Source organism: Phaseolus vulgaris, chromosome 9 (genome assembly GCF_000499845.2).
Source record: "Phaseolus vulgaris cultivar G19833 chromosome 9, P. vulgaris v2.0, whole genome shotgun sequence".
Taxonomy (NCBI): Eukaryota; Viridiplantae; Streptophyta; class Magnoliopsida; order Fabales; family Fabaceae; genus Phaseolus; species Phaseolus vulgaris.
The window spans coordinates 33,734,925-33,757,033 of NC_023751.2; the positions used below are offsets into that span (position 1 = coordinate 33,734,925).

General features: G+C 26.7%; 1 protein-coding gene across 1 annotated transcript; it reads right to left on the reverse strand.

Moving 5' to 3' along the window:
- Positions 1–9,744: 9,744 nt before the first annotated feature.
- LOC137821844 (uncharacterized) lies at positions 9,745–14,142 on the reverse strand. Its single transcript, XM_068626619.1, has 4 exons — positions 13,930–14,142; positions 12,548–12,626; positions 10,094–10,572; positions 9,745–9,965 (listed from the first exon to the last, which is right to left on the reverse strand). The coding sequence occupies exons 3-4, from the start codon at positions 10,563–10,565 to the stop codon at positions 9,934–9,936; spliced, it is 504 nt and encodes a 167-aa protein (XP_068482720.1). The 5' UTR covers positions 10,566–10,572; positions 12,548–12,626; positions 13,930–14,142; the 3' UTR covers positions 9,745–9,933.
- Positions 14,143–22,109: the final 7,967 nt, after the last annotated feature.

The window sequence follows — 22,109 nt, forward strand, 5'->3', positions numbered from 1 at the left end:
TTCCACCTAATCGTCGTTATAAATTATTTATGGGAAAAATAACGACGGTTACTCACTTAATCGTCGTTATACAGGTGATTAAATATGAAAATTTGCCAGCGCACGCTCTCACACTCACTCTTCTTCTCCAGCCTCGCGCCCTCACTTCTTCTTCTTCTCCATCCAACGTTTCGCGTCGCCCACCGCCGCCTTATTTCTTCTTCCGTGACACCGTGCTCCACTCCACTCCTTCGCGCCCTCACTGCAAACCTTCTCCCTCCGCACTCGCCGTCGGACGTTGCAGCCACCGCGTCCTTTCAATCGAGCCATCTCGCTGTCGTAGCTCCACGTCTCCAACCTACCCCTTCCGTGCCCAAAGCTCTCTTCCGTGTCTCTCTCCCTCTCCACCACAGTCAACATTGCTACAACCCTCTTCTATACGCGCAAACAGTTGCCTCCGTCGCCAACCCTTCACGCTGATAGCACCTCTAGACGCTGACAACACCTTCCACAAACTTGGTTGCACCTGTAACTCCACTATAGAAGGTTAGTATTTTAAGGTTTATGATTTTAAATATTTGAATTAATTTTATAATAAATATTAATATTTGCATGTGTGTGTTGATTAGTTAATAATTTAGGATTTGTGGAAATTTTATTTAGTAGATATTTGATGGAGGAGTCCTGACATTGAAGAGTGATAGATTTGGGGTTGACAAAAATTAGCATGAAAAAACTTCAAACGGTCATAACTTTTAACAGAGAAGTCGGATGGAGACGCGTAAAAAATGAAAGTTGCTCAAAACGAGGTAACGAAGGGGATTGAGGTCGACCAAAATTCCAAAAATCCACTGTTTACTATTATTATTATTTTTTTAGATATTTTTCAAGTATTTTAAGATTTTAGTTCCCATGCTTTCACTTGTCGGAAAATTTTGAAATTTTGCTTCATGTTTCCTAGTATAAATTGGAGATTTATTAAACCATTTTGATTATATTACATTCACAAATTTATTACTCATATATCACATAATGTTATGTGTTCTAACATGAAATTTTATTTTTTCAGTGCTTATTCTGGATATTGTTGAGTGGGAGGGGAAGTGCAAATGCAAAGAAACTCAATTAGATGCAACATAAAGTAACCATGTATAACACTTTAGGATAAATGAATTATTAGAATGACGTAAAAAAAATTCATATATTTATAAAATTTTTTGTAGAATGTAGAATTTCATATTGCATTATTATTATAAAAAATTGATATTTTATGCAGGATTATAGTATATATAATAATAATAATAATAATAATAATAATAATAATAATAATAATAATAATAATAATAATAATAATAAAACATTTAAAAAAATACATTTATAACGATGGTTCCATTTGGAAACCGTCTTTAAAAAATATTTATAACGACGATTACCACTAGAGTCGTCTTTAAAATATATTTTTTCAATTTTTTCAATTTATTTGGCAGAATAACGACAATTCTAAAACCATCGTTAATGTGGTTTTATTATAACGATGGTTCTAAGATCGTTGTTATAAATAATTGATTTACAACGATACCCAAAATAACGATGGTTTCTCAAACCGTCTTTATATGATATTTTTAACCGTCATTAAAGTACTGTTTTGCTCTAGTGCTTCAACATGTAGAGAAAAGGATATAAAACTCTAAAAAATATTTAAAAAAAAATGAGGGTGTTTTTTGTCACTTTACTTCTATTGCAGCCCTCAAATGATAACGGTTCGATAACGGGTAGTCTAATAAGTCCAACAAACTCTTGTTATGATACACTCTAAAGGACTCTGATAACATCTTAAGAAATGAACTTTAAGTCTAACTAAACCTTATAAAATCGACTTATAAAGTCAGATTTACACCCATTTATATACTATGAAATATTTTTATTCTAGTCGATGTGAAATCTCCAATATTTATCAATAATGTTAGTCAACCTTTTTGTTAAAATCATTTTTTAACCATTATTAAAACCTTTGTTTGTTTTGTTGAGTACTAATTTGTTATAAATTATGAACTTCATTACTAGTTATTTCTATTTCTATTTTATATTTTATCTATTTTTCTTTTTTTTCACCTTACTTATAAAGGGAGTGAAATTGAAAGATATAAGAAATAAGTACAAATAGAGATTTTTTATAAAAAAAAAAAGTGAGAAGTAATATTGTTTTACTCATTATAATATTTTTTTTGTTACTATTATTTTGTAATCAGTCATTGTTATTATAATTATTAAGATAAAATATTTTCTTACAGTATCCAAAAAAATACCGAATTTTCCTACATGAAATTGGAAAGTTCAATTTTTTTTGTCTAAACTTCTATTTCCCCTAATTTTTGTCCTGTTTGGTGTGAGTCATTTTCAACTTCCATTGCTTGTATTCTAACTTCCTCTTCATTGTCCTAGCTTTCTTCATTTTTCGTCTCTTTTCCTTTTGCATGCATCACCAGCGTCAAAGATTGAGAAAATGTATAAAATACAAGTTGTAATGCATAACAAATTGCCTCACCATATTTACTACTTCACACCACCAACACTTATTAGAGATAATAAGGTCACCATTTAATTCATACGTAATTTTAGTATTATACTTTCCAATTACCTTTCTAATTTTATATCAATAATATACATAGCAAATAACTCCATTAAATATTATCACTAATTTACTAATTTATTACAATGAACTCAAATTTTCATTTTACAACATCTATTATGCGTGTACTTATTAAAAAATATGACAAAAAAAAACGATTAAATATTTTTTTTTTCTTATAATATAACACGAAATTAATTTTTATTCTTAATCCAAACTTTAAATATTCTAAATACTTCTAATAGAAAAAACTGATAATAAAAAATTATTAAAGTGAGTGAATACCAGTAACAAATAATTTTTCAAAATAAATTATATTATAATATAACATCAACTTTATTCATGAATCAATATGAATTTTTTTAACATTCTAATTCACAACAAAACCATCATCAAATAGATGATTTTGAACCCATTAGAGTGGGCAAGTAGAGTTCGAAATTGATAAACTTTTAAAGTGGCTTGGCATAATAGAGAAATAAGTAAAAAATGAAGTGTGGTCTTGGGTCAACATTATATTGTGAAAGTAAGAGTAGCATTAGTATTAACTACTCCACCGAACCAATTTCCCAAAAGGAACATTCTGATTCATCTAATTCAGCCAAATATGGTATAAAAAAAGTTCCAGATTCTTAGACAGCAGTGAAGTCAATAGCTTTTATTTAGGTACCAAAAGAAAAGGTTCTTCATCTAAAAAGTTGTTGAGATTATTTTTATGAAAATAGAAGATATTATAGGTAATTAAACCTCTGTAAAGTTATAAAGATTAGGCTATCTACCAGAGAAAGATATATTTATTTTCAAATAGCAATGATTGGTTTGTTAGAGATGCCTTTGTTTTTGTTTTTGTTGGTAAGTGTGGGAAAGAACAAAGTCATTTTAGATTTTGGGAATTAAATTGTACGGTACACGGGAGAACGTGTAAGCTGTATATCCAAGTTTCAAACGCGCTTCCTAGCTGCCATATTATGCCGCTGCGCACTTCATTCCACAACACAATCATGCTTTCCCAAACTATTTCTTTTTTTATAAATTTTTTTTATCTTAAATATTATTATGCAACTCTTAACTATATTAATATTTTAAGTAACAACATCTGTTTTTACATAAAAAAATATTATTAAAAAATTAAATATAAAGATTATATTTATTTATATGTTAAAAAAATAATACATAGATAGACTATATTTATTTATAAAAAATTATAAGGACAGATTAGATGAAAGACTATTATATATATTAATTAAATGATTTTCTATAAATAAATCTTAAATTAACCAACTTATCAACACAAATATTTCCTTCACGAAAAATATGAGTAACCTTAAATATGATTTTTCGAACTAATTAAGACAAGTATTAAGATATGAAAATTTGTTATGCATTTTGAATATTAAAACTTTTTTTATGCCTTGAAAATAAATAACATAGATTGTTGGAGATCCCACATCGACTAGAGATGAGGACATTTCATTGTATATAAGTGGGTGCAAACCTCAATCTCATGAGCTGGTTTTATGGGGTTGAGTTAGGCTTAAAGTCCACTTCATAATATGGTATCAGAGCCATTTCGATATTATCTTAATGAGTGTTTGTTGGGCCTATTAATATAGATGATGGGTAATTACATTTCTATGCGCATTTCAATAATTATTGTAATGTGTAAAATAAAACATTTTATATTAGTGTTAGATATAAAACCTATTGTGATTACTATGATTTTCCTAAAAATATGAGTTTTTGTGTGGGTTTGAAATTTGAGCACAAAAGAGTTTAGCAGGCTGTCAGTGCCAGCTATATTCTATCTTCTCAACACTCCACCCTCCACTCTTAGAATAAAACAAAAGCAAAAAGCAAATAAAGAACAGAATGAAAAATCAACATACAAAAAAAATGAAAAAAAGTTGGCAGACGAAAGAAAAAATATGGATGGAAACTATTTTAAAATATATATTTTTTCTGTTGGCTTTATGTCATTTTTAAATTTATATTGTTAGATTTAATCAGAGTTGTGAACTTGTCGTGTACCTTATTTTGATTTTATCCAAGAGTTGATGAGTTCATTATATTTCTCTGTGTTTCCCACCAAAAAATATAAAATGATTGTAACACGAGGGATTCCTTTTAATAATACAACATATATAGGTAGAAGTTATATAATATATTTAATTTTTTATTGGAGAATTTTATTTTCTTTGGAATATAACTTATTTTTCAATCCAAAGTCTACTTGGGAATGAGAAGATAAAAAAAAAAGTATAAGAAGTTAGTATTTATTGAAGAATACTCCTTGTTCTTATATAATAGTTGACTTTTGAAAGAAAAATTGTTTTTTTATTTGACATTTTTAAAATTTTAAGATAATATATATATATATATATATATATATATATTTGTCAATTATACTCTTATTTCTATTTTAGTATATATTGAAAAGTATTTAAAGAGAAAATAAAAAGGAATATACTGAATATTTTATTAAAAATTACATTAAAAATAGAAGAATTAAATTATTTATTTAATTTGAACAATGAATATTATATAGGACCAGATAAAATAGAAGCAAAAAAGTTTTCTGATCATACCTAAGATTAATATTCTCATCTTCATTAAAGTAATTGTAAAAAATCTCTTCATTGTTTTTTTTTTTTAATTTCTATAGAGACAAATAACTATATTTAATTAAATAAAAAAAGAATACACTTTCAAAGAACTAAAAAAAATTATTGAACCTAAATTATACTAGTCCCCATTAATTATTTGAAAAAATAAAACTATTCAACCTAAATTATACTAACCCCCATTAATTTTTTTGAAAAAAAATACAAGTGTCTATATAATTTATCATATGTATTATTTAATAGTATAAGAATTTTCATGGATTTGAAATATCATTCTTCCACTATGTTATTAGTATGGAATATCAATAAAATTTATTAATGATTTATTTTTTACAACAAAAATATCATGCATTTAAATAATATATATAATATAAGTTGTAATTCTTTTCTAATAACAATTTCATTTCTCTAATTTTATTTTATTCTTTTATTTTGGAAAATAATAAGTTTAATCAAATTATCAATTTTTCATACATACTTTTATTTATTTATAAATGATGTATTATACAATCATCAAAATTATTTGTTAAAGTTATGCATTATTGTTAAATTTTAATATAAATATTCATTATAGTATAATATATTACAATTTAACTTTTAGATTCACAAAATTAATTGCTTGTTGTGGCAATTGACCAACGATAAAGTGTTTTTGTTTTAAAGAATCTCTAAAAGGTTTCGACATATTTAAACATCGTAGTATACCAAACACCCTCTAAACTTGTGTATTAAAAAAATTAAGAGTAGAATAATGTAGTCTTTCGAATTTAATTAATAGGTTTTATAGGTTGGGATTTGTTTTTTCCTACGAGTCAAATGAAAATTATCTATAAATATTTTTTTTGAATTTGAAGATTCTTTTAACATCTTCAATTAAAATGCCCTCTAGTCCTATAAAGTTTAAAGGAGAATAGTATATACATGAAACATATATATTAGCCAAAAAGAAAGATTAAATTATCTTTTGACAATTTAAAATTTTGAGTCAAAATATGACTAGTAACAAACTAAATTATATGAAAAATAATATAATAATTTGACATCGCCAAATACAAAAAAAAAAATATTAAATTTGATAGCACACAATATTTGCAGTTCGTGACCACCTTAAACCATCTTGGCAAGTCTGAATATATCAAAGGGGTTAAAAAATATGAAATTGAAATAGAATTAATAATCAGAAGTACAACCATTTTTTATTATCATAAAACTAAATCAAATAAGACTTAAATTCTCTCCTTCTGTTTTGTATGGGTCAATTATTGGATTTGGGCAAAAAAAATAATAAATCATATTATTTTCTTTAGTTATATATTATACAGATAAAATTTTATGTTCAGCAATGATATTTCTTAACCTATAGTAGGAGATTCCTTTCAAGATGCAAAAATCAAGAAATCACCGAAATGGGTTTTGTTTCTTCTTACAAATTTCTTCGTACACGTACTTAAAAAAAATAAAATCCTGGCAACATATTAAGTAACTCAATTATCTATCAGATATGCTTACCTTATTGGTAATTTGTAATATTTTCATAACAAAATTAAAATCCTAACCACAATTATTAGACAAGAAAAGTAATTTTAAGGAAAAAAAGAGAGAATTATAAGAGAATTTAGTTTAATGTATTTTTAGCTTTGTCCACAGGTTTTCTGTTCCACTGCTAGACCAAAAATACCTACAGTATACCCGTTCAAAATTACAATTTAATTTACTTTAAATAATATGCATTTAGTCCAAGGATTGTATAATTCCCAACTTGAAGGAAAACAAATCAGATTTATTTTATCAAAAAAAAAAATATAAATAAAAAAAGAAAATTAAAATTAAAATCACACATTCTTACTTGCTCTAAACACTTAGAAAAAATAATTATTATAATTTAAGGTTAAAATTCCAAAAAACATAATAATCAATAAAACTCACACGAGACAAAGCCGAAGAAAAATACAAATCTAGCAACAAAAACATAAACAATCACTATAATAACGAGTCTCTTGAGGAATTTCTTTACAAAAAAAATTATACATGAATTCATCATATATTCACACAAACATATAGAAGAACTCCTTAATAAAATTATGTCTTTCCTCTTGCACTCCTGTCAAGCAAACAAAGAGTCGCTAACCCTCCTTATAATCACTTTTAGAATATCTCCTATAACCTACAAAACACACTTTCTTCCTCCATAAAAAATTAACTATTCAAAACTACTAAATTAAAACACTTTTTCTTAACATATTTCATACATACCAATAGTTCCATATATATCCAGATTCTGAATAAGTGAATTATAGAGATCTTAGAAAAGAAATTCCGATTCATGTTTTTTTTATTAGCAATAAAAAATGAATAAATAAGCAACTTTAGGAATGGTTCAACCCTTATACATAATCACAACCTTAACCACTCTCGGTGGACATAAGCTCATGTATGCCTATACAGAACACTCATAGCTTAACCAGAGAAAGTCACCTGAGAAAAAAAATCATATGTCTTAAATGAATACATCATGTGATCATCCCCATACAAACTATCGGGTCTATGCATCAATCAGAAAAGAAGAAATGCACAGACTGTGACTTGGATGTAACCCAAGACCAAGTCTTTAATTGGACCAACGCACTTCCCCTTTAAACATTATCTTATTTATGTGTTTCTAAACCTCGTTAACTATTGCGATCAAAATCCCTCTCCAAACCTCATTTACCGAAATTGACATGTTGCTCATCTTAAAGTGAAAAAAAAGTTTAGCAATGAAATATTATAAAACACACATGAACACACAACCATTACAAACCAATAGTTCCATAAGAACGTTGGTCTCCTTCACTTGTACATGTGCATTGCCGATTAGTTAAGCCCAAATCTAAAGAGTAAATTAACTCTAAACACATTGGGCCACGCTTACAGCATTTCTTTTATTTTTTGGGTACAAAGTGTTGAGCATATCGGAGTTAAGCACCAGAGAATATTTCCAATTTGAAGATGCTTGTGAAAGTACTCTACCAAGAGGACCACTCTTAATCAATCGATTATGTCTTATTCAGAACTAATTATGATTTTTATAAGATTGATTAACCTCTAACTAACAAAAATGCCAACTTAACTACAACTGATTGAAATTAAATAATTTACATCCTAATTTGTTATATTATTTTTTCTATACTAATCAATTATAGTTTGCATAATTGACTGCATTGGTAACAATTTTAATTTACTATACATAATAATTAAAGAGTGTTTTGGTAATTTAATTCAAAATATTTATTTTTTATTTTTTTCAACCAAATAATCTCGTAAAAGAATTTCATTCTACTTTTTACTATTTTCTCTTCTTTTTAAATTCATTTCCCCCATTTTCTTCCTTTATTTAAAATAGTAAATGAAAAAAAGTCTCATACTCAAAATCTCATCATGCAACATATTGTTACTGAGCCATGAAAATCTGATTTACACTGTTACTCAATTGGAAGCAACAACGTAATTAATTTAATTAGTTTAAAATTTCAAAAATTCTACTCTATTCGAAATGATATTTTATAGTACTTTCATTATTTTAATTTTAAGCCTAACGAAATAATTGGTTTCTTTGCTTCTTTCCTATTTTTTTTTTCTTACTGCGTCACCTGAATACAATCTATTTTTCTCCTTTAAGCATTAAAAAAATAAATTTTGATATTTTATTTAATTATAAAATCAAATTACCCACTTCATTGATCATGTGAAATAATTCTTGTCATTATCATCTCAGTTCCTACTACTTCTAATATAATTCCACTGTGCCAAAAGTCCCCACAATTTTTTTTAAATGAGAAGCCAATCACTCATTGAATGTAAGCAAAGTTGGAAGCGTATGTTGCTTTCCTATTATATCAATAATAAAATAACTGTAGAAGCTAAAATGAGTAAATATGAAATCTTCTTAGGAATCATATTACTATATATATATCATATGCTCAAATAAATGCATAAATCTCTAAGACACATAAAGAAATCTAGTATATTCACATCTTTAAACATATGTTTTGATGAATAGAGACCGAAAATTGATGAAGATTGCAGATTGATTATAGATTTAAACAAATCATAGTATATATAAGTGGGACGTGAACTTTGCTTTATAATTTTGTAAGATTTAGGTTATACATTAACTCGTTACTAAATAAATATATCTCATGAATGTTTGAATTAAGAAGCTGATAAAAAAAATGTTTCACTTAAGATATATATAAATGCACAAGTGGAAGTCTTGTCTTGCTATTTAAGAAGCAGGAAAGGTTTATGAGAAGGATCTGAAATCAGAATTTGGAGTACCCATATCACCTCACAAATAAATAAGAGGCATTGAGAATCACTTATATGAAAATAATAGGCCACAAATGCTAATTTTTCACATTCCTAAATGGTTTAGTAAAAAAAATTGAAGTGGTTCGATTTGCAGATGAATAAAGAAAAAGAGAGTTGAGTTAGAAAAGCAGTTGAGTGTTGAAGATGTGATGCATAGGTCTTTACCAAAACATAGAACAAATGTAGGTTTAATAAGAACCACTAAGATAATATTGGTGCCAAGGCGCTTGAAATATTTCTAACTATTATCATATACACAACAAATCAGAACAAAAACATGGTACCAAAGGAGATCCACTTTTGCACCTTAAGCCAGCCTATGATTTTGGACGTCCACAAATATTCGACAACTACTTACTCTTCCACACTTCCCGAGCTTTCACTTTCTGCACTTTCATGTAAAGTCACAAGGTTACTTAAATAAACAAAACAAGTGAATTTGCAAGGTTGTGGAGTTGAATATATCTGAAAGAAAGAAAGAAAAGAAGTTAGATGAATGGAAATTATAACTCACGGGTGGGATCATTGAGTTGGTCTTTCTGCTCATTCTCGATGCACTTGAGAAGGTACTTGAAGGTCTCAATCTCACAAGGGATGGTGAGGCCTCCACTGTGATCAAAGCCAAATTCATCAGCAGCCTTTTCCAGCAAAACCTTGAAGAGAGAGTGGCTGAGGTAAGTGGTGGGAATGATGAACCTCCTGAGCTCAGGTCCAACATACACTGCCAAGTATCCCTTTGGAACATCAGGTGGTGGAAGCGGTTCAGGACTTTGGCAGCTCTCTTCTGTGTCTGATTCACAGTTCATAACATTCACTACCCTTTTGTTGATCAATGGCTTCAAGGTTCCATCATTAGGCACTTGATCAGAAATGGTGGGGATGGAAGGTTTTGGCCCTAAAGTAACGTTCTGCCACTTCTGCAGCATTTCCTTTAGCCTCACAATCTGCCTAATCCCTGTCACTTTGCAGCCTACACCGCTATCCATTCTTACACTTTAATCACAACAACAACAACAAAGGTATCAATCCAACGTTTCAACACACAAAACCTTATATATCACTCATTCAACTTTATTTTCACTACACCTCCTTTAACAAAGAGAAAAATGATACTTTTTTATAACCCTTAGATTTAAAATTAAATATATATAATAACAAATAAATTTAAAATTAATAATATAAAAAATATTAAAATAATAATATTAGGAGTTTTAATATAATTGCATAAGAAATGTAAGTGGTGAACGTTTTGATTATCTTAACCAAAACATAAATCACTTATCAACCCATATCTTTTATAAAATAATAATATTATTTTTAAATATAAATATTTTATATTTTACACATTAAATAATTATATATAAAATTAAAATTAAATAACATAACTTAAATTTAAAAAATATAATTTATTTGTTTCTTATTTAAATTCTTTTATTTTATAACAGGTCAAAACAATTTGTTAATTAATATGGATTCGATTCAAGGCCGACCCAAAATGTCTAAAGCTAACAAAATGATGAGGTGATTGCTTTTTCACCCAACAATTCGATCACCTGTGCAAAATAACTAAAAAAATCGTATAGTTTTAAATAGGTGCTAGTAGAACTTAAAATTTATTCTGGATTTGAGTTTCTGAAACACTTTTTTCTAGATTTAGAAATATAGTTTTGGAATTTTTTATTTTTTTCTTTATAAAATATATTTTTTATATTTTAAAATTGAGTTTTTGAAATTTTATTTCTATAATACAAAAATCTATTCCAAATTTTCTTTCTCGAATGTATTTTTTAATTCTAAATCTTTAATTTTAGAATGAGAAGTAATTTTAAAATTTCAAAAATTAATTGGATGTAGGTCTAAAATCACTGGGTCAAGCAGAAATTGCTAAATGATGAACACAACCAAATCATGCCATTTTTTGTTCGATCTATTTAGCCCCTACTTAAACAGTTATAATTCAACACGTTTTATAAAGTAATAATTATGTTTTAATAAACAAATATTATTTAAAAAAAATATATACGTGTATTATAATTTATATTTATTTATATGTTAAATAATTATATCTAAAATTAAAATTCTACAATATAACCTAAATTTAAAAAAATATATTTAATTTATTTATTATTTAAATTTGTTTAACTTTTTTTTAAGTGGATAGAAATAATTTATTGAAACAATAATATTTTAGCGGCTTCTTGCATCTCTATGTTCTTGCGACGCTCACATAAGTTTTATAATTGCACAAATATCCGTGTCTAAAAATGTTAAAATGTTTACAGTTTTGGTTGTGGGTTGGTGTTTTATTGTTGGTGGGTGAAGAGAGTGTTGATGGTGTTGTTGGTTGTTTTGGTGTTGTTGATTTGTGTATCTAGTGATTGGAGGTGGTCATCGTAGTCGGAGGTGATTGTTTTATGGTAAATTTTCGTTTTGCTGTTGTTTATGATGTGTTTCTTTATATATATTTTGAATTGTGTAATTAGACGAATCTCTAGATTAATTACATAATTCGTAACAAATTTTAGTCTTCAAGTATTTTATAGATTGATCAATTCAAAAAAAATTTAATGTTTTTCAAAAATATATATTATGAATCAAATAAACTAAAAATTATTTCTAAATTCGGTATTAGTTTCTGGAATATGTAATCCGAATTTTTTTTTTAAAAAAGTGTTTTGAATTACATAATTTAGAACCTAATACCTTAACCAATAATAACTTCTGATTTTTTTCAAAAACACATATCTTGTAATACATAATCTGGAACCTAATATTTGATATGAGACTATCTTCTGATTTATATAATCCGCATATATTTTATGAAAAAGTTGTTTTTGATTACACTTGAGTTCTATGTTACCTTCTCACTTACATAGAAAAGATTTTCAAAACACGAAAATACTGAGCAACACAAATAGCAGTGACAAACCAATGCAAGATAAGGGTAAAATAGAACTCAAAAACTAACCTTTTCCATGACAGAATGCCAAATGCTATCAAACTGTGTCAAGAACCACCAAAATACCTTCAAGAAGAGCAAATGGATGCTTTTGGGGTGACATCATGAGAGGAAACAGAAGAAAGAAGAAGGTGAATGGGATTTTAAGGTTTAAATTTTTTACTAAAAACAAAACGGTAATTTTATATTTACTATGGGGTGCCAAAAAACACATATGGAGGTGCAGAAAGAAGAAAGAAGCAGCCTATTTTTTTTAGTGGCCTACATCACACATTCTCATTTCACAGCTCATAATGTTCAATGAATATGAAATAAGTATAAATAGTGTCAACTGTTAAATATAAAAATAAATAAATGCAAACGAAAACCAATCAAATTCTCTGATTTATTGATCATTTGTATGCTTTCCTCGTGCTATGCATAATACAAGCATCCAATTTTGACCCATTAGTCCAATAATGACCTGTTAAGCTTTTTTATTGTAACATTATAGTTTGACATCATTTCTTTTATATTTTTGTTTAATAATAAAAAATATAGTTATTTTATTTCAAAAATTTGTTTCTATTTATTTTATAATATTTTATTATTAAAAAAGTTGTAAAGTGAAAGTGAAAAAAATGAGTGTGAAAGAGTAATAATAGTTTCTGATTGGATACAATCAAGATCAAAAAAATAAATAAAAAAGAGGATGTAAGTGGGGCACTTAGAATTTTAAGAGAAAAAAATTGCATGGTCATTGTGAGACTTAAAATACAATTAAAGTAGAAAAAAATATATGTTGACAACGAGTAAGTTGTATATAATAATAAATTTGTAATTAAATAATATAAAAATTTATTAAAATAATAGTATTATTAGTAATTTTTATCAGCATTAGGGTTGTTAATTAGGTGTCAAATATATCAATTAAAATTTTTGTAAAAAAGAAAAAGTAAAAAGACAAATGAGTTATCGTGAAGCAGAGGATTGAAACGATTGTAAAATCATTATGTATAAATAGCATAAAGAACATTTATATATATACACGTGGCTTTTCCCCATGCATCGTGTTCCCCTGACATCTTTGTAGCTAAATGAAAGAAAATCAGTAATTTATGTTTGTGCAAATTATAGTTTTTAATTAGTTTATGAACAAAATATGGAATCTCTTCAAAGCTCACATTAAAAGAAATTTGAATGATGATTATATATTAAATTTTGACAGGTATAAAATAAAGATTTTCCATAGAAGCTAAGAACCTGCAGGTATGAAACCAAGGAATTCCAATCGAAGAGAAAAGAAGAAAGAAAAAAGAGAAAAATTGAAAGTGCATTGAATAAATGAATGATGAGATAGAAGGGGAAGAAAGAGAATAATGGAAGATGAATGAGGAAGAGAAGAGAAGGACCTGAAAAGAAGAGGGCATTAGCTATGAGCAAGATGAAAGAAAGCCATGCATGGAGCTTCGGAAGTTGAAGCGAAAGTAGCGAACTCTCGAAAGAGAGAAGGAAGAAGATGAGTTACGATAATGTTTTTCCTTTCTGTCTCTGTGTCTGAATGAAGTAATTAAGAGATAATATTGGAATGAGAAGGTTGATGTTCCAACTTTATACGCTGAATTATCGGCATAGAAATGAAGTTCTTTGTTGTTTTTCTTAGTTCCTTTGCATCACTGCTCAAGCGTCGCCCTCGGAGACTATTTTTCTCAAGCCAATGGTTCCCTCCTTCCACATTTTCATTTTCATTTTACTCTCCAACTTTTCTCTTTCTTCTTTTTCTCTTCAAATAATCCTAAATCTCTAATTCAATTGGTTCATTATTATAGACTCTAACTAAACTCTCTTTCTAACAATTTTGATTAGTGAACTATGTTAGAGAAATGAAGGGGAGAAAAAAAATGTGGAAAAGATGATAGATGTGATAAAAAAAAGAAAAATATAAAATAATATAATCCTTAAAAAGTATCATTATCATATTAGGAAGTAGAAAAAAATTAGAAATATCATTAAAACTATCAGAAAACATCAAATTTTCTTTCAATAATAGTGTCACTCAAAATGTTGTTAGAGACAGTTTTAGCTAAACCTAATTTGAAGCAAAAAGTTATTTTTTTAAAAAGTTAAAAAATATAAAATTATTTTTAAATGACTTAACTATTAAGTAGTAATGTATCTTTAATGTTAGACATTGATAGGGTTAGGCAACTATAAGTCTCAATCTTAAATATTTTTAATTATTTTTAATAAACAAATATTTATATTAGTATTAGATTAGTATAAGTTAAATTCATACTAATAAAATTTTATTAATGCTGAATAGTAATAGAGTTACTCTAGTCAACTTAAAGTTGACATTAAATATTTTTAATTTTTTTAATAAGTATAAATACTTCTATTAATGTGAGATTAATTTATATTAATTAAAATAAATATTAAAAATAAATAAGGTTAATGTGAGTATAATTATTATAATCTTATTTGTATTATTTATGTTTAAGTAGCATGAGGCTACAATCATACTAATTTTATTTATTTTATTATTTATCTAAGTTAATATCAATTATAGATTGATATTAATATAATATATATTTAATTTAAGTTACATTGGTTAAAATAATGTTAATTTTATTTATAAGTTACGAATTTCTATGTTTTCGTGAAATAGAATATCAACTATAGTTTATTCTTAACTCAAAGGTTCAGAATTAGCTAATTAAAACACATAATTTATTTATCTCATTTTTTTTTATATAAATCTCATGACACTCACCCCTTTCGTCCATACTCATATTTTTTTTTATCCACAATCATCTCCTTTTTTCGATTGAATTCATCAATTTTTTATTTTTTTTATTTTTTAAGTTTTGTTTTTGTTGAAGGAGAATGAATTCATCAATTTTTTTTCATCTATTTTTTTGTTCGTAAGTTTTGTTTTTGTTGAAGATGAGAATGAAAACACTGTACGAGAAACATCTTCTTTTGAAATTATTGTCATTAGTGTCAATCACATTGATATAAATTAAATTAATATTAAAAATAAATTTTATTTAATGACGACTTAATTAATGATAAATTAAATAAATATTAATTGAGATTAACTATGCAATGTGTCACAATTTTGTTAGAGAAATATATATTGTTAAAAAACTACAACGGATGTAAAATAACACATTATATATGTCCCCAAATTTTACCAAACAACTGTAATCCAGACATTTTTCCAAACAGAATTGACATAAACAAGTACATTAACAAGTTTGAAAGGTTGGAACTGTGAAAAAGAATCATGATAATCTACCAATGTCAACTCTAACGAAACATAACAATGCTTCTAAACGAGTCCGATAATTAAAAGCTAGAAATATCCCTTTGACGCAAAACTGACGCATCTACGGATTTATTTTTTTTTTTAAAAGAAAAAAATCTATTTTGCGTCGGCCACGGCCCACGCATAGTTTAATGTATGCGTCGGCTTGCGTCGGTCACGACCCACGCATGTTCATATTTTAGATTTTTAAAATTTATTTATTTAAATTTATTTAATGTATAACATTATAAGAAATATTTTAATATTTAATTATTTATAGTATTTATTTTAAAATTATTTCTTTAATATTATAATAAATTATTTAATTTTTTAATATAAGTTAGTTAAATTAAATTTATTAAATTAATTAAGTGTTTTATTTAAAATTAATTGAGTAAAAGAAAAGACATATTTAAATTATTTAAATGTTATATAAAATATTTTATTATTTTAAAGATTATTTATTTTAAATTTATTTGATTTATATATATTCATAAATATTTTATTTTTGAAATTATGATATAAATTAGTTAAATTAAATTTATTAAATTGATGAAGTGTTTAATTTTGAAATTATTTAAAAAAAGTTATCTTAAAAAGTTTATAAAGATTTGAAAACATGTAGAAAAATAATAATTGAGTAAAAAATAGAAAAAAATGTGTATTTAAATTTTGTAAATATTATATAAAGTATACATAAATTTTAGAATATAAATTCAAGATGAAGTAATTAATTAATGCAAAATGTAATGGATGTATTTAAAAATATAGAGTCAATTTTATGTAAAAATGTTTTATTTGTCTTAAGAAAAAAAAGTTAGATAAAACTTTTGATTAGTAACTTAAATAAATTTAAATGTTATATGTGTGTAATGGATGAATGAACTAGGAATTTTGTTTTGATATCCATTGTAATTTTAAAGATGTTACTTCTCATAGATGAAGCATAAAATAATCTTAAAGAATTAGCGAAAATGTATATGATACAAACATATTAAGACTAAGTGCGTGAGTCAGTAACTTATTCTTAATTGTTGGATTGCTACAATATCCAAAGTGCTCCAGATTACTCCAAAGTTTGAGTAGATTACTCCAAATCCCAAAGGGTAGAATTAACCACGCATACTTCTAACACCTTCCATTCTCCCAATTGGGTTACAATTCACTCTATAGTGTTTTCCTCTCAATCTGACACACTAGGGTTGAGCCTCTAGCCCCCTATTTATCCTAATTTTATAGTGTTAGGTTGCTTCATGTGTCGCACTAATGAGCTAAGTGATAAAACATAAAAAATGCCCAATTTGTCTCTGCATCTTTTTTTTCAATTATGGAACCTTCCATCTTTCTTTTTTTTAGCTCAAATCATTCCTCTTTAATCCAAATCTCCAATCTTCTCTAGAAATCTGCAATTAACACCAAATTTGGGAATAAAATACTCTTATTCAAATAAAGATCATAAAAAATATAAAAAAATATAAATTCATAAATTAAGGATTATTTTATATGTAAATTAGCAATAAATCCTCATAAGTGCCTATATTTTAATATGAAATATTACTGAAATTAGACACTTATCAACTCCATAAATATGAAAAGAATGAATGTAAATTGATAATAGACTCCATAAATATATATGGCAACTACACCAATTTCATGTAAACTTTGTAATTTACATAGAAAATAATTGAATTATAACACGAAAATGTAGATTAGTTCCTTTCGTAGAATAAAGTTTATTTAGTGACGTGGAGGTGTTTTAATGAAATAAGGGATGCAAAAAGTATAAAATAAAGACAACAACTTGGGCCAGAAAATTAGAAAAAGTGATGTGGGGTGTGTAAATGAAATAGGGGATGCAGAAAGTACAAAATAAAGACAAGAGATTGGGCTAGAAAACTTGAAATAGTTGTGGGTTGTGTAAATTAAATAAGGGTCGCAGAGAGTAAAACATGGAAGGACTCTAACACTGATGTCCACCAACTTGATCCTACAACTAAAGCTGCAGGAGGAAAGAGTAGAGGTCGGGTGTACGGTACAACAGACTTGGCTGCTAACTTCCGCCAAGGAGTCTCTTCTCTCACTCAAGCCTTTGCTTCCGACACTTCACAATCTGAGCATGTGATGGAAAATCAAATGCTTTGTGCTCAACTTAGTATGTGGAGTCATAAGTACGCACACTTGGAGGATGAGTTGAAGGTTATAAAAGATAAACTTATCTCAATGGAACATGATAAAAATGCTTCCAATAGCACAACTCAATTCAATCATGAGTATGATCCAGACCAGGATGATCAACATGTTCCTTAAAGTGCATCATATACTGTAAGTTTAACTATTTGACATTTTTAATTATATACTAAGTATTTTAATTATTTCATTTATTTATTTATATTGTTTGTATTTTTTTACAGGTTTATTACATCACTATGAGATTCATTTTGCTACTTTTAGTTAAATTTGTAAAGTACAATTTTAATTGTAATTTTATTTTAAGTATTCATATCATTTTGAATATTTGAATGAATCAAAGACTTTGTTTAACTATTTGTATTATTTTTGTACTTTGGATGTGTTTGTGGATGTATTGTGAATGATAGTAATTTGTCTGAATGTGATTTGGTTGGTATTTATTTTTTACAAGTAAACTGGTTAGAAAACAAAATAATTTTATTTTTCTTCCCTTTATGTGTCGGCCTTCGACCCACACCAGTTTTTTTTTTTTTAATATGTGTCGGCTTTTGCGTGGGCTAGGCCCACACAAACTCTGATATATATACGGCTACATCTTCCCTAAAGCAAGAGGTTAGCTATAAAAATTCTCTAATGTGAAGCATTATTTCTTAACATATTAGCTACCAAGGTTTTTGCTACTAAATTTAGAATCTAAATAATTGGTAGTTAATTAGATACCAATTTAGAAACCATAAATTTTTTTAGTCTCCAAAATTGTCACTAATTTGATTACTATAGCAACTAATTATTTTTTGTCTCTAAATTTAATTTTTATTTAATAATTTTCTTGTAGTGATATATTCGATTCCATGTTTGATTGTGTAAATAAATTTGTTATTAGAGGAAGGAAATATATCTAAAACTATATGGATTGTTAGAGTGAGACTTTCTATATCCATTACAACTTAAGGTACTCACTTAGAATATTAGTTTTAACACCTACTGTTACCAATATTGAAAGTCCCTTGTTTACAACATCAATAACATTTACAATGGTTCACCAATTAATATAGAATGTTTAAAATAATTAATATCAAATGTCTTCATCATAATAAAGCAAGTTAACAAAATATAAATTATAATATTATCGACTCAATTTAGATTGAATTTAAAAGAAAATAAAATCCAAACCATCAATTTTTATTGGTTTGGATTAAATTTTCAAAATGTTTTACTACCTATCAAACCAATGGGATGAAGAACAAATTAATTCAATTTGGTTCAAATGAGTCAATGTTATTCACTCAATTTAGACCAATGGGATAAGAACAAATTGATTCAATTTGGTTCAAATGAGTCGATGTTAGAATGGATTTGGAGGTAAATAAAATCTGAACGATCGAATTTTATTAGTTTGGGTTAATTTAAATTTTCTATATTTTTATTTACTCCAAATTAAACCATGAACTATACATCCATGCATAATCTATTATTATAGGAGTAAAATAATATATTTTGTTGTAATTGGTTCACATAAACTAAAAGTGTAAAAAATAAACTATACTATAAAATTTTAAATATTATAAATAATAACAAAAAATTAATATAATTTTTTTATCAATAAAAATAAATTAAATTAAAGAAATATTTTAAAATGTTCCAATCCTATTATAAAAACGTATATAAATTTATTTTTTCTTGTAATACTATTACATAGTATTAATAGTGACAACTAATGTATCACTATTGTCTTATGTATATGATATTGTATTATTGTTACTATTACATAAAATTATTAATAATAATTAATTTTGTCACAATAGAATTTAGTTTTAGTGAGATTTAAAATTATTGTCATAAGTATAATAGTGTTAAGAGTGACAATTTAATTATTATCACAAAATATTAATAGTAACATATTTATAATATTTAGTAATGAATATTTGTATCACTAAAGTTAATTTAAGCTCAAACCAAACTTATTATCCTTGCATATACTATAAAATTTTAAATGTTATAAATAATAACAAAATTTTAATATAATTTTTTATCAATAAAAATAAATTAAATTAAAAAATATTTTAAAATGTTTCAATCCTATTATAAAAAAAAAGAGACTTAGTCAGCCTCCTATAAACGAAATAACATGACAAATTCAAATTTTACCAAAAGCTCAAACAAAACTTATTAATTATCCTTGCATATAGAGGCCTGGTAACAAGTTTCTATGCATCAATTAAACTAAAACTTTAGCACATTAATACATGGATTTCATTTGAAAATTTGAACTAATCGGGTTAATCTTGAAAACAATGAAGACTGCGAGCGTAAAATGAGTTTAATTATTACCATGCTCAAGTCCAACAATTTTGGAAAATTTATGCACATTTAAAACAATAATATCTATCATTTAAACGTTTTGGGTGTTGCATACATTTCTTCTAATTGAATAAATTATCTTACAATCAACATTTCTCATGCATGCTTGTTAAGTCGCAACTGCATTTAAAGTCAAGATTCAACTATCAAATAAATTCAAGCAAGCAAGCAAGCCGTGATAGCTTGTGTTACGTTTTGAAGTTTGGTGTTCACCCTATGCTACAACGAATCTAGAATGGGGTTGGTGTTTAACAACTTCCATTCTGAGAAGACTTCATTTTCACAACACTCCTAACATCTAAAACCAACCATGGAACAAGAACATCATCGTCTATGCAATAAAAGTATTTGGAAAAAATAATGTTTATTAATATACTCGTTCTCGATATCGTACAAGAACTACACTCAAACCAAATATTGATTATGCATGCAATATGTGACAACGATGTTTCTCTACAACAGTCAACTATTATGGCCAATAGAACAATCATACACACGCTAAAAAATGGTTTTGGGAGCAAACGGTGACATAAGAAACAAAATATTTAAAAAAATGCTACTTCAACATCACCAATATACTTTTTCGCAATCTTTTTACTTACTGATTTCGCAACTTTTTTATTTATTGATTGAATTCTCAATCAAAAGTGTTGAATAAATGGGTGAAAGGGGGCATTTATTGATGTCAAAGCAATAAAAGAGAACCAATTATTTCCCTGTGGTGAGATGACAGAAATAACCAAAATTTGGAAGAAATTTTAAGTGGCTTAGATTTCTGGCTTTTCTCTTAATCCATCTGGTTTGATTCATAGGCAGTGTGAACGAGTAAAGATAAAGCAGTTGCATGGGTTGTAATTAATTTGCTTGATTACCAAGTTATGATTAGGTTAAAAAAAAATGATTTGATGGGTTGAGACTTACGAGAGTGGATTGTTATGAACATAGCATTATGTTTCCCACGACCATTGTAGCCAATGAGTGAGCATATGTATAAGTTGTCCACTTCAACAATGTCATTTACCCACTGATTTATAGGTTTCACCTAAATGTGGAAGTGAACCTCACGAAACAACCATCCTTCATTTTTATGTGTCAGTACAATTTTAGTACCATGTCAAAGTACAGCTATGCCTATTCTGTAAAGTTTTGCCTCTCTTCTAGTTAGCATGCTTCATGTAGTAAATCAAAATGAAGACGATAAAAGAAATCTAAATAAAAATGAGAAGCTTCTAATTATCTCTCAAAATTGATTGTTTCTCCTTGCTCCTGTTAAGTGTGTCATGGTTGTCCTTCGGGGTGCTGAAATGTACGAGGAGTATCTGTAAAAAATCAAATCTCTCACTTTCAAATTTTCAAATTAGTGTTTAGTTTTTCAGAACGTGGTAAATGTTTAATAAATATATACCTGAGATGATGTTAGTAAACCTATTTATATAAATGTGTTGGATCTTTGTATTTGTGAGTTTGTATTAACACGGTTTTTATAATTAATATTTTAATATTTTGTATGGTGTTATTTTTAATTTATTATTAAAATGTTTAACTGTGTATAATGGGGGAAGTTTTGAACTTATATGATGTAACAGGTATATGGTTGAGAGAAGATCTATTTATTATAATATATATAAGAAATTCTGAATCATGAATCATGTTAAACATAATAAAAAGTTTTGAGGTTAGGATTTTTTTTTTATAATTTAGTAGTAGATCTTTATTAGGTTTTATAAATTT